This window comes from Notamacropus eugenii, chromosome 5 (genome assembly GCF_028372415.1).
Source record: "Notamacropus eugenii isolate mMacEug1 chromosome 5, mMacEug1.pri_v2, whole genome shotgun sequence".
Classification (NCBI taxonomy): domain Eukaryota; kingdom Metazoa; phylum Chordata; class Mammalia; order Diprotodontia; family Macropodidae; genus Notamacropus; species Notamacropus eugenii.
In genome coordinates, this window is record NC_092876.1 from 125,550,815 (window position 1) to 125,564,848 (window position 14,034).

At 39.9% G+C, this 14,034-nt stretch overlaps 1 protein-coding gene across 1 annotated transcript in view; it reads left to right on the top strand.

The window, feature by feature from the left end:
- The window catches only part of INTS4 (integrator complex subunit 4), an 86,140-nt gene that overhangs the window by 59,471 nt on the left and 12,635 nt on the right, over nucleotides 1–14,034 (top strand). The window contains exons 16-19 of the mRNA XM_072610751.1: nucleotides 670–763; nucleotides 3,278–3,358; nucleotides 4,786–4,916; nucleotides 9,765–9,824. Of these exons, the coding sequence (XP_072466852.1) occupies nucleotides 670–763; nucleotides 3,278–3,358; nucleotides 4,786–4,916; nucleotides 9,765–9,824 (366 nt within the window). The remainder of the gene's footprint in view (nucleotides 1–669; nucleotides 764–3,277; nucleotides 3,359–4,785; nucleotides 4,917–9,764; nucleotides 9,825–14,034) is intronic.

Sequence of the window (14,034 nt, forward strand, 5' to 3'; positions counted from 1 at the left end):
GTGTTTAGAGTGCTGGGCCTGGAGTCAGGAAGACTCTTCTTGGTGAATTAAAATCCGGTCTCAGACACTTAATAGCTGTGCGATCCTGGGCAAGTCACTTAATCCTGTTTGCCTCAGTTTCTTCATCTGTAAAATGAACTGGAGAAGGAAATGGCAAAGCACTCCAGTGTCTTTGACAAGAAAACCCCAAATTGGGTCACAGAAAGTTGGATATGACTGAAAAATGACTGAACACTAGCTGTTTTCTGGTGGTCAGCTGTCCTACTTATTCACCTGGTGCAGCTTTAGCATAGCTCCTTTCACCTCTCAGAAGTTTAGTTTCCTCCTGTGTGAAAATGAGTAAGTTGGACTACATTCCTACCAGCTTCCTTTCAGCTCCAGATTCTGTGATCTGTGAATCAAGAGTACTGGACTATAGGCCTGACTGTGCCACTTACTACACCACTGTAGCGCTGAGCATGAAACTCATAGATCCACTTCCCTGGGCCCCACTTTTTCTGTTTGTAAAAGAAGGGTATCATAGTAGATGACTTCTAAGGCTCCTTTTCTCTTCAGTATATGTGAGTCTAGTTTGAAACTCAGTATTTTAAGGTTTTTGGTCTCATGAGATGTTTTTTATTTCTGTGGTATTCCCCATCTACATTTGTTTCTGGATTTCCTATCTTACAGTGACCTGCAGAGACTTGGAGAACTTCAGTCTGACCTGGCAGGAGTAGCAGACTTTTCCGCCACTTATCTTCGGTGTCAGCTGCTTCTCATCAAGGTTGGGCCCTGTCTTGGGGTTGTGGTAGTTAAGACATAATGACATTTTTAAGTCCTGGGGCAAGTCTCAGAGATCACATAGTGTGGTGGAAACAACTCTGGCCTTTGGAATAAGAGAGGTTTGGGTTGGAACTCAGTTCTGACACCCTGACTAGCATTGTGATCAGGGACACATACTGAACCCCTCCGAGCCTTAGTACTTTAATTTGTAAAAGGGGAATAATAATGCCCAATGCTGCCTGTCTTATGGAGTTTCAAAGAGAAGTCATTGTGAGCCTTGAAGCCCCATAGAAATGCGAGAATTAGCAGTTGTTTGTTGTTAATATTTAAGGGGAGAAACTTATTTTCTTACAGATACCACATGTTTACCATTATAATTATATTTACCCTTTAATTAAAGAAATGATAACTTCCAGGAAATAGATTATTGTTCTGATCCTTTGGGGTAATTGCTAAAGACTTACATTTTGTGAATGTGGGATGTCAGCATGCCAGGAAGCCAGGGAGATGTGTTTATATATTTAAGATGTCTTGCCAAAGAATGTATTTATATCAGGATCCCGAGTAAATCATTCTTTTGATGGTAACGTAAAAGTTGAATGAGAAAGGACTTGCTTAAATTTTCTTGGTATTCTTTTTGGAAGCACAAGTTATTTTATTAAACTCTAAAAAACAACTCTAATTTTCTTTGCTCTTCAAAGTAAACCCTTATTGATGTTTCGTCTTGGCTAGCCAATAAATCTTCATATACAGAATTGTGATCCAAAAAGCTGTTTTAGGTCAGCAAAGTTAGACCAGTTGGACTAGCCAAATGCTTGGTACCTTCAGTAGCTTTCTTCACAATAAACCAGTACATAGGGTTTAGGGGACACCTTAAGAGACCATTTCTCGTTGATAAGTCTCTGAGCAATCATAGTCCACTTTTAGCCTGAATCTTTTTAGTATCACAAGTGATTAATGATGTTTTGGCGAAGGTTGAAATAGATGAAAGTGGGCAAGAGAGACCACGACAGTTGTCAAGAGGCTGTTTTCTCCATTAGCATGCCAGTGTATTATAAAAGAACACTGGGTTTGAGTCCCAACTCTGCCACTTAATTCATTTTTTTATTTCTCTCAACCTCAGTTTCCTTATTTGTAAAATATGGATAATAATGCTTTGCTTTGCCTAACATTGATAATAGGTTTTATTTACATAGCTTTTCCTGGCTACAAAATAAAATGCATGGTGTTGCCAGTAACGTTATCCTGAGAGTCAGGAGACTTTGAACTAATACTTCTGCCATTATTTTACTGTTTTGCCATTATTTTACTGTTTATCCCTGGAAATATCACTTCTTTGTCTGAACTTGTTTCCACCTCAGTAAGAAAGAAAGTGGTTGGACTTCATGGTAGCACAGGTCCCTTCCAGCTCTATCATTTAATGCTTTAATATTCTGTATCATATACACTAACAATCTGTATTCTAAAATCACTTGTAGCACTGTTATTCTGTGTCCTAGAGGCCCTTCCAGCTCTGGCATTCTCCACTTTAAAATCCTGTGAATCAGATTTAAGTGGCAGTGAAAATGCCAGAAGCTTATCCATTCACCTCCTCTGCATGTCTCCAAATGAAAGTCATCCTGTTTTGCCTCCTCATTCCCAACTATAGGCAGAGGCCTTCAGTGCAACAAGCATTGTTTTAAACAACTACTGTGCACAGTGTTCTGTGTTAAATACTGGCCTTCACAATTTGATTGAATTGAGACCTGAGCATGGAAGATTTTTATTTTTGTTTTTAAACTTAAGATCAAAAATGGGTGATAAAATTTAGAGCCAGAAAGGACTTTAGAGATTATCTAATCCAATTTCCTCATTTTTGAGTGAAGGAAACTAATGCCTGGAGAGATTTAAAAAAAAATTGCAAAAAGTAACTCAGGTAGTAGGTTTTGGTGTTAGGATTCTGGTCTGGGGCCTTTGCCATTATACCACAGCTAGGACCCTGACAGGCCTAGAAACTGAGGCCTGTCTTCAGAATCACTCCCAGCCTCCGACTCATCTTCAAAGCCCAGTTCAGGTGTCGCCTCTCCTGTAAGTAAGGCCTTTTTGAAGTCTCTTAGCTCTGACTATTTTTTAATACACTAACATTCTAGTTTATATATGTGTATAATCTTTCTGTTCAAATCTAAACTCCTTGAGGACAGGGACTACGTATTTTACTTCTGTCTTTCTCAGCATCTAGCACTTAATATGGTGCAATTAATAAGTATTATGATTTATTCATTTAAAAAGTGTTTATCCCCATCATCTACTATTCCCCACTACCTAGTCTTCCTGGGGACTTTTCATTAGTCAAATGGGAGATACCTCTGCCCTAAATGGACTCTTTCAGTATTTCTAAACCTTGTGAAACTACACGTTAATCAATAAACATTTATTAAGCACTGACTTTGTGCCAAGCACTGTACTGAGCACCATAAAGTCTTTGTAGGTGTTATTCCACTGATGGGCTGCTGCATCAGAGCTCCTTTCTTTGCAGGCCTTGCAGGAAAAACTGTGGAACATGGCTGCCCCACTCTATCTGAAGCAGAGTGACATGGCATCAGCTGCCGCCAAACAGGTGAGTTTAGAACCATAGCCCCTCAGACACAGCCAGACTAGAACCAAAAACCGACTCTCTGGGTCAGATGTGTAGATTATCCCAACTTTTAATGAATTGAGATAATATACGTAAAGTTCTTTACACTCTTAGAACTCTATCATTCCTGATCCACAGTAAATATATGGAATAGAATTCGAGATTTGGAGTTACTGGAAAGACCTGAATTCAGATCCTTCCTCAGACACTTACTAGCTCTGTAACTCCTGGGCAAGTCACTTAACCTCTGACAGTTTCCTCACCTATAAAATAGAGATAATAATACACTTTCTTCACAGGATTGTTTGAAGCTTAAATAAGATAACATATGTAAAGTTCTCTGTAAACTTAAAGATATCTGTGTCTATACAGTTAATATATTAGCAGTATAATTAGTAATATTTAACGTGTATGGATTAGCTAGCATTTATGTATTATTTACTGTGTGCCAGCAACTGTTCTTAGTGTTTTACAAACATTATCTCTTTTGATCTTTGCAACAACCTGAAGATGCTGTTATTATCCCCATTTTACATTTAAGGAAATCAAGGCACCTAGGTTAAATTACTTACCCAACTTCACTCAGCCAATAAATGTCTTAGGCAAGATTTGAACTTGGGTGTGCATGGCTCCTGGCCCTTCATTGTATCTACTGCTGCATGTGTGTGCGTGTGTGTGTGTACCTGTATGTCAAAGCTGTAGTTTTTCCAGTAGCAACGTATGGCTATGAAAGTTGGATTGTAAGGAAAGCTAAACGCCAGCAGAATAAGTACTTGAATTGTGGTGCTGGAGAAGACATTGACAGCAAGGAGATCAAATCAGTCAACACTTTAAAATTTTAATTTAGACTGTTCATTGGAAGGTCAAATGCTGAAGCTGAAGCTTAAATAATACTTTGGCCACAAAATGAGAAGACAGGACTCATTGGAAGAGACCCTGATGTTGGGAAAAATCAAAGGCAAAAGGAGAAGGCAAAGGATGAGATGGATAGATATGGAAACAGTGACTTGGACAGACTGTGGGAGATACTGGAGGACAGAAAGGCCTAGCGTGCTGTGGTCCATGGGGTCACAGAGTCAGACATGATTAAACACATCTATACACTTTTAATACATTTCCACAATTAGCTCTTATTGTTTGTTTATTGTTTCTCTGAAACATTCAAAGGTAAGGAAATTTGGGCATTTCCTTGATATTTTATAATATGCATAGGAGCAGTATTTACATTTTAAACAGCAGTGATAACAGTATAGAACTCTAATTTCTTTAGTGCTTTAATATTTGTAAAGCATTGTCTCCCTTGTACCGCACTCTTTCTCTCCAAAGCACCCCTACTAAAGAATCTTAAGTGTCTTAATTGTGTGTGGGATCATTATTGTCATTAATAGGCAATGCCCTTTTGTTTCTAGATCATGGAAGAAACATACAAGATGGAATTCATGTACAGTGGAGTGGAAAGCAGACAAGTGGTGATCATTCACCACATGAGGTTGCAAGCCAAGGCATTACAGCTTATAGTAACAGCACGGACCACTAGAGGGTGAGTGGTCTCATGCACATAGGAGGAATTGAGTTTTTGCATCAATAAGTGAAACTCTCTTAAGTGTAATATACAAGAATGTGCTGGAGTCAGTCAGGAAGCCTCAGTACTGGATTTAACTACGACCTGTTTGCTGCAGTGTCTTCAACTTTTCCCTCTCTGGGCCTCTTCTTATTCTTACCATTAATGAGAGGGCTGGATTAGGTGGTTCCTAGATGAGTCCATTGGATCAAAGAATTCTAGATTTAGAGGTAGAAAGGACCTTGTTGGTCATCAGGTCCAATACCCCTCATTTGCATATGAGGAAGCTGAGATCCAGAGAAGTTAAATGACTTGCCCAGGGTCATATAGCTAGTGTCTGGGGTGAGGTCTCCTTGATGCCAGTGCTCTGACATTCTAGCATTCTGTCACTATAAAATTTAAGTATGTAAGCAAGGGTTTAAAAATAATCAGTCTGCATGGAGGCAGACTGCCATACTACACAGATGCTAGCAAAAACCTGAAATCTGCCCCAGGCTGAATGATGATTAAGAAATCCAATGTCAAGGGGGAGAAATGGGTTTTTCATAAGGATTACATGAATACCTAGAAGAAATGAAGCAAGAGATTTAAAATTAAAGAACTTTTTAGAGGAAAGAATTAAATAAGTAACTTAGAAGAGAAAATAGTAAAACTTACCCTCAAAATGGACTCCCTGAAAAGTTGAATAAACCATAAAGAAATCATTTGGTTTTGTCAGACAGAAAGTCATATTAGAGAATAAAATCAAAAGATTGAAAAAGTAGAAGAAAATTAAAATATCTAGCATAAAAAAACAACTGTTCTCAAAAACAGGTCAGGGAGAAAGAATTTAAGAATCATTGGACTCTGAAAACTATGATTTAAAAGAAAATAAAATCCTATAAATTATATTTCAAAAATCATAAGTGAAAGCTGCCCAACTCTCTTAGAATCAGAGGACAAAGAGAAGATAGAAAAACTCTGCCATTTGCCTCCTGAGAGAAACTGTAAAAGGAAAAATCCCAGGAATGTCGTAGCCCAAATCCAGAGCTTCTACTTCAAAGAAAAACTGCTGCAAGCATGCAGAAAGAAACTGTTCAGATACCAAAGGACAAAGGCTCACTTCAGACCTGTCAGCTTCTCTGAATAAGAGATCTTGGAATACAGCAGTGCAGAAGGCAAAAGATAGAGGGGTTTAGCCACAAATAGCTTACCCTGCAGAACTTGGTGTATCATCCTACAGGGGAGGGGGGAGGAATGACTGCCCAGTAGGCATCTTAACCTCTACATGGTCAAAACTGAATTCATTCTCTTTACCCCTAAACCTCTGACTTTGCTATTTCTGTCAAGGGTAGCACTGTCTTTTCAGTCCCTCAGATTCATAGCCTAGGTGTCATCCTCAGCTTCGCACTGTCTCTCACAGATGGGATCATCTGTTGCCAAGGCCTGTTGATTTTACAGCATCTCTGAGTGCACCTCTGACACTGCCACCACCTTCTTGCATCACTAAATGCCCAGACTATTCCTACAGCCAGCTGCCTGTCAAATCTCTCTCCACTCCAATTCATTCTCCATTCAGTCACCAAAGTGATTTTCCTAAAGCACAAGTCTGGTCATGTCACCCCCCACTGCTCAATAAACTCCTGTGGTTCCCTGTTTTCTCCAGGGTCAAATGCAAAATCCTTTGTTTGGTGATCAGAGCCCTTCATAATCTGGCCCTGTCCTACCTTTCCAGTCTTTCCACACATTACTTCTTGCGAGGTACTTTTCAATCCAGTGCCACTGGCCTCCTTGCTGTTCTGTAAACAAGACACTGCATCTCTTAACTCTGGGCATTTTCTTTGGGCATTACCCCATGCCTGGAACGCTCTTCTTTCTCTGCTTCCACTGCTGATTTCCTTAGCTTCCTTTTAAGTCCTAACTAAAATCCTACCTTCTACAAGACACCTTCCCTAATCCCTCGTGCTTTCGCTCTGTTAAATATTCCCTGTCTATTCTTCATATAACTTGTGGGTACATGTTTGTTTGCTTATTGTTTCCCCCAATAGATTTTGATCCCCTTGAAGTCAGATGTTGTCTTTCACCTCTTTTTTTATGTTAACACATTTTGTTTAATTTATTCGTTTTCAATTGTCAGCAATCACTTCCATAAGTCTTAAATTTTCTCCCCTTCATTTTCCCCTCCCTCCCCAAGATGGCTTGCAATCTTATATGGGCTCTACACATACATTTTTATTAAACACATATTCACATTAGTCATGTTGCAAAGAATAATTAAAATGAGTGGAAGAAACCATGAGAAAAACCAAAACACAACACAAGAGAAAATATTCTGCTTCATTCTGTGTTCCAGGTCCATAGTTCTTTCTCTGGATGTGGATAGCATTTTTCCTCAAGTCCTTTGGGCATGTTTTAGGTCTTTGCATTGCTGTGAAGGGCTTAGTCTGTCAGAAACAGTCTTCGCACACTGTGGCTGTTACTGTGTACAGTGTTCTCCTGGTTCTGCTCATTTCACTCAGCATCAGTCATATAAGTCTTTCCAGGTTTTTCTGAAGTCCACCTGTTCATCATTTCTTATAGCACAATAGTATTCCATTACATTCATATACAATAACTTGTTCAGCCATTCCCCAATTGATGGGTGTTCCTTTGATTTCCAGTTTTTTGCCACCACAAAAAGAGCTGCTATAAATATTTTTGTACATGTGGGACCATTTCCCATTTTTATGATCTCTCTGGGATCATCTCTTTTTTGTATCTCCAGTGCTTAGCACATTGCCTAGCACATAGTAGGCACTTAATAAATGTTTTACGAGTGACAAGCAGTTGAGGAGATGAGAAAAGGCTTCTTGTAAGAGGAGATCCTAACTTTGTGTTGAAGGAAGGGGTTTTGTGAGGCAGAGGTAAGGAGGGATTGCATTCCAGGCATGGGAGATGGCCAGTAGGAAGGCACAGAGTGGAGTGGAAGGGAAACAGAAGGGGAAGTCTTCCAGGCTGGGTCAGAGTATACATGGGAGAAACCATGTACTACAAGGCTACAAACACAGGCTTGGGCAAGAATGAGAATGGCTTTAAAGGCTAACCAGAAGAGTTTATATTGCCTCCTAAAAGCAATAGAAAAACACTGAGATTGGTTAAGCAAGAAAGTGATATGGTCAGATAGGTGCTTAAGGAAAATTACTCTGGCAATAATAGTGTTGAGAGACCAGTTAGGAGACTTTTATGATCATCTCTATGATAGGTAACAAGGGCCTGAGCTAAGGTGGTACCTATGGAGATGGACAGAATATTGTGGAGGCAGAAATGGTAAGATTTGGCAACTGATTGAACATATGAGGTGAGAGTTAGTAAGTATTTGAGTCTAATGCCATATTTAGAAAGAGACCAGAACAGTGATCCCTTCTGCAAAAATAAGGAAGTTCAGAATTGGGGGTGAGGGATGTGGGAAAAGGACATTGCAAGGCCTGTTTTGGAAATACTAAGTTTGAGATGTTTTCAGAACAGCCAGTTGTAACTGAACTAGGGAATTGGTGATGCAAGATCAAGGCTAAAGGGAGAGATAGATAGATAGATAGATAGATAGATAGATAGATAGATAGATAGATAGATAGATAGATATAGATATAGATCTGTGTCATCCACATAGAGATAATAATAGCATAATTACAAATAATAATAACGAAACCTATATGAATTGGTGAAGTTACCAAGAGGAACAATATAGAAAGAGAAGAGTGGGGAATCTAGCATAGAACTTTGGGGAACATCCAGAGCAGGGGGGAAGGGCATGATCTGAATGATGACAGATCAGTAAAGGAAGCTGTGAAGGAGTGATCAGATGGGAAGGATGGCTGGCCAGGAGAGAATGGTGTCAGTAAAGCCCAGAGAGGAGCTCTGAGTCTCGAGGACAGAGAGGGTGGTCACCAGTATCAGGTGCAGCAGATGGATTTTAGAAGGACGAGGACTGCAGAAGGGCCATCCGATTTGGCATTGTGGGAAGAGCCATTTGAATCAAGTGAAGAATTGGGAAGCCTGACTGTAAGGACACAGGACATGAGTGAGAGTGGAAGGAATGAAAGCAGTGAAAGTAGACTGCTTTAGATATCTGGTGGGTGGACTGAGGGGACAGTAGGGCTTAGTAAAGATTTTTTAAGGATAAAGAAGATTTGGGGGAAGGTTTGAAGGCAGAAGTGAAGGAACCAGGAGATAAAGTAAGGTTAACTCTGTTTTTTGGTTTCTTAGTCTTTCTACTATATCTCTTGACTGACAAGATTTATAAGTGTCCCCTAGGATAAAAGATAAATTTGGGTTGGAGGGGAAAGGCTTTTGATTATAAATGTCTCATGTAAGAAAGAGCAGCCAGTAGAGAGAAGTACATCATTACTATAGTACCATGAAGACCAACAAGTAGAAGAAACAGGCATCTAGAAAGACTTAGGAAATAACACATAATCCAAATGAAGCAGAATTAGAAGAATAGTGTGTTTACCTTGAGCCTTCTCACTTTACATTTTTCATACACAGAAGAAAGACTATGCTGTTTTAGATTTGAAAACAAGTTATTGCCACTGAAGTCTGTGGCACTGTCAGATGGTTTAATATCAGAAATTGGTACCATTTTATCAGTGGAAATGACATTGACAAAGATGCATTGCCACGTGTGTATCCTAAGGGCCACAGGAACGTTTCATCTGACTTGGAGCTGGAAGCCTTCCAAATGTGTTGTCTCCTCCAAGAGAATGTGAGCCTCTTCAATTTGTACTTAGCACAGAACTTTGCACAGAGTAAGTGCTTAAGAAATACTTTATTAATTCATTTGTATTATCATCTTGTTTTTCTCCCTTGCAGAATGGAGCCCCTTTTTGGAATGTGTGAAAAATTTTTACAAGAAGTGGATTTATTTCAGAGGTAAGTATTTCATAGTTTTCTTTGTTTCCTAAGTCTATAGACTGCAGATGGTAAACTAAAGTTAATTGCAGTGACTTGCTCCAAGTCACATAGCTGAAGAGGCGGACTTGAATCAAAGTGTTCTATCACTAAATCTAGTTCTGTGCATCAAAATGAAAATAACAGCATCTTAGGGCTGGAAGATAATTTAGAGGACATCTAGGTGCAAACTGTAACTAAGCAAAATACCCTCTATAGTATCCCTAACTATGATTTTCTGGCCTGCATTTGAAGACCTCCGTTGAAAGGGAACTTACTACCTTAAGAGAGAGAACATTTCATTGAATATTCGATTTTAAAGTTATTTTCAGAAATAACACTTTATTAGTTTTGCCTTTATGTTGAGCTAAAATTTTTCTACTGTAAATTTTAATCATTGGTCCTAGTTCTGCATTCTAGGGTCAAGCATTCTGTTCCCTCTTCCATGTAGGATCATAAGATCATGGATTGAGAGGTAGAAGGGACCATAGAGGTCCAAGGAGTCCAGCTCCTTCATTTCACTTGATCAGAAAATTTGGAGACACAGAGAGGTGAAGTAACTGAAGCAGGATTTGAATATAGGTCTTCCTGACTCTATGTCCAGGACTCTTCTCTACTCCATGTTGCTTCCATAGTCTGTGACATATTCAAAGACTTCAGTCATGTCTCATCTTAAGTCTTCTTTTCTTTATTAGTCTGAAGAAGCTCACATTTCTCTGTCTCTTGAAGGTTTACAAAGTTCTTACCTTAGAACATCCCCGTTTTACTGATGAGAAAACTGATGCTTGGAAAGCTCCCATCATTTGCCTCAGGGCCACATAACTAGGCACTTTTTAAGCTGAAATTTGTATGTAATTTTCTCTTAACTTCCATTCTGATCCTGTTTCCTATCCACCGCTTCATCTCCTAGTCTATTCAGCCTAGCCCATTCATGACCCCAAGTCCTTATACTAAAACGCATACACCATGACTTTTAATTAAAGAATTTTTCAGACTCTCATTTAGTGCTTGTTTGCTTTTACTTTACATTGAATTGTAATCATTTGAGTGCTCATACTACCTTCCGAGTTAGAGGACCAGAATTCAGATTTCAGTTATGGTCTCTATTGTTTTATTATGACCTTAACCACATTACTTCAGGTCACTGAGCCTCAATTTCCTTATCTATAGATTGAGGATACAAATAGTTTTTATACTACCTACCTCAATATTGTGCGGTAGGGCTGTTTTAAGTACTAGATGAGAAGAGAGATATAAAAGTGATTTGCAATTTAACGTCTCCATATAAATTTAACCTACTATAATCGTCAGTAGTGTTGGAGGCTGTTTGTAGGATTAGTTTGAACTCCACTGAGCCAGAAGTGGTTTTCTCCTAGCTTCTCAGAAAGCAGAACTAAAATAATGGGTAGAAATTATGGGGAATCTGATTTTAGCTAAATATATGTAAGAATTTCTTAGCAATCAGAGCTGTCCAATAATGGAATGAACTGGCTCTTAAATGGTGAGACTCCCATCACTGGAAGTACTCAAAGGGAACCTGGGTGACAACTTGTTGATGATTTTGAGATTTGTTTATTCTAAGAGTCTACCAAACCTTGGTTCGCTGACTGAAATCTGTGAGGGCTGAGGTGTCTTCTGTGCCTTCAGCATGGCCACTTCTAAACCTTCCCAATCATAAACATCCTTCTGGGCTTAAAGAAGGACAGAGACTCATCTTTTCTCCCAGGCTTGGTCTCATTGTCCACTGTTTCAGCCACATCCCTAAATCAAGAAAATGAAAGTTGGAATCAGTGGATTTGGCTGTGTTGGGCACCTGGTAAGCAGAGTTATACTCACTTCAAGCAGGGTGGAGCTTCACTGACCTTGACTGTATGTTGTGTATGTTTCAGAATGATTCTACCAATGGCAGGCTCAGGGCATTGTCAAGACTGGGAAATGAAAGCTAACGGTTAATGAAGGAGCCATGACTACCTTCCAGGTGCATGTGGGGATGCATGCACTAGTATGAAGTGGGGAAAACATTGCAGCTGAGTCCATTGGTGTCTCTTCCACCTTGGAAAAGACCAGGGCTGACTTGAAGGATGGCACCGCGTGTGTCATCCTCTCTGTCCCTTCTCCTGATGTTGCTGTATTTGTGATAGGCATGAACCATAAAAAATGCTGTCAGTCGTGACTTCTGCACTGCCAACTGCTTAGCTCCCCTGACCAGTCATCCATCACAGTTCAGGTATTGTGGAAGGCCTCATGACCACAGTCCATGCCATGACTTCTGCCTAGAAAATAAAAATAATAGCAATGATATAGTGCTTACTTTAAGATTTGCAGAGCACTTTACATATATTACCTCATTTGATCCTCACAGTAACCCCAGCTGGTGGTAGGTACTGTTATTCTTTCCATTTCCGTACTGAGGCAGATAGGTCAAGCAGTTAGTAAATGTTTGAGGCAGGTTTTGAACTCAGCTCTTCCTGGTTGCAGGCCTACTGCTCTATCCATTCTGCCGTTTTTCTATCCCAACATAAGTAGATGACTCCTCTGCCAAGTTGTGATGGACATGATGCTACTCAAAGCATTTTCCCATTGGAATACTAATGTATCATTGGTAGAATTGTGAACTGATCCAACCATTCTGGAGAGCAGTTTGGAAGTATGCCCAAAGGGCTAAAACTATAAAACCCTTTGATCCAGCAATACCACTACTAGGTCTGTATCCCAAAGAGATCATAAAAAAGGGAAAAGGAGCTACATATGCAAAAATATTTATGGCAGCTCTTTTTGTGGTGGCAAAGAATTGGAAATTGAGAGGATGTCCGTCAACTGTGGAATGGCCAAACAAGTTGTGGTATGTGAATGTAATGGAATACTATTGTGCTATGAGAAATGGTAAGGAGGCAGATGTCAGAAAAATCTGGGAAGACTTACATGAACTGATGCTGAGTGAAGTGAACAGAACTGGGAGAACACTATACACAATAACAGCAACATTGTGATGATCAGCGATAAGTGACTTAGCTCTTCTCAGCAATACAATGATCTGAGGTCATTCTAAAACATTCATGATGGAAAATGCTATCCACATCCAGAGAAAGAGCTGTGGAGTCTGCAGATTGAAGCATATTTTCACTTCTTTTGTTTCTCTTTTCTCATGGTTTTTCCCTTTTGTTCTGATTCTTCTTTCACAACACAACTAATGTGGAAATATATTTGATGTGATTGTACATATATGACATAGCAGATTGATGTCTTGCAGGGAGGGACAGGAGAGAGGGAGAAAAATTTGGAACTCAGAATCTTGTGAAGATGAATGTTGAGGGGCAGCTAGGTGGCGCAATGGAGAAAGCACTCGCCCTGGAGTCAGGAGGAGCTGAGTTCAAATGTGACTTTAGACACTTCCTAGCTGTGAGACCCTGGGCAAATCATTTAACCCTGATTTCCTTAAAAAAAAGAATGAATGTTGAAAACTATCTTTACATGTAATTGGAAAAAATAAAATACTATTAAGTGAGGGGTTCAGGGGGAACCATTTTCCCTGCTGCCACTCATGCCCTATGGTAGCCCACATAGAGGACCAAGTGGAATCCTATAACTTTAACTCTTCCACCTAGGATGCTAGGTTTTGACAAGCCTACTTCTTGGTATGACAGTAAGTATGGTTCTAGCATGTACATGGTAGACGTATTGCACCAAGAAGAAAAGTAGAAGACATAAGCCTTCTTTTCCAACCAGAAGAGGAGCTTCACCCCTGAGGAGTCCACAATCCGAACTGGGGCTCTCATGCCTCTCCCTATACGCAGTCTCTGTCCGAAGGTAGCCTTGAATGTAAGGCAGAGACTCATCTGCAGAAGGTTAAGGAGGAGAACCATGAACACGTTCAGTGATATTGTCCCAAAACAACACAGGCACACTAGAGAAATGACCTTGCAGGCAGTTCAGTGTGAGATCCAACTAAGCCAGCAAACAGGGCAACTGGGACAGACGTGCCCATGTTGTTACCACTGACCTATTTTTATTGGCTGTGCTTTGGTTCTACCCCTGAGGTGTCCAATGTATTGCATGAGGAAGGTGGCTCTTCAGATGAGGTCAAGGAGAGCAGCTGACCCTGACCAGAAGGGCCCAGAAAAAAACCCGAACTGGAGAAGATCCAGTTTAAAGCAACCCTTGAGGGTTGTCAACATAGCTCAAAGGACTCTAG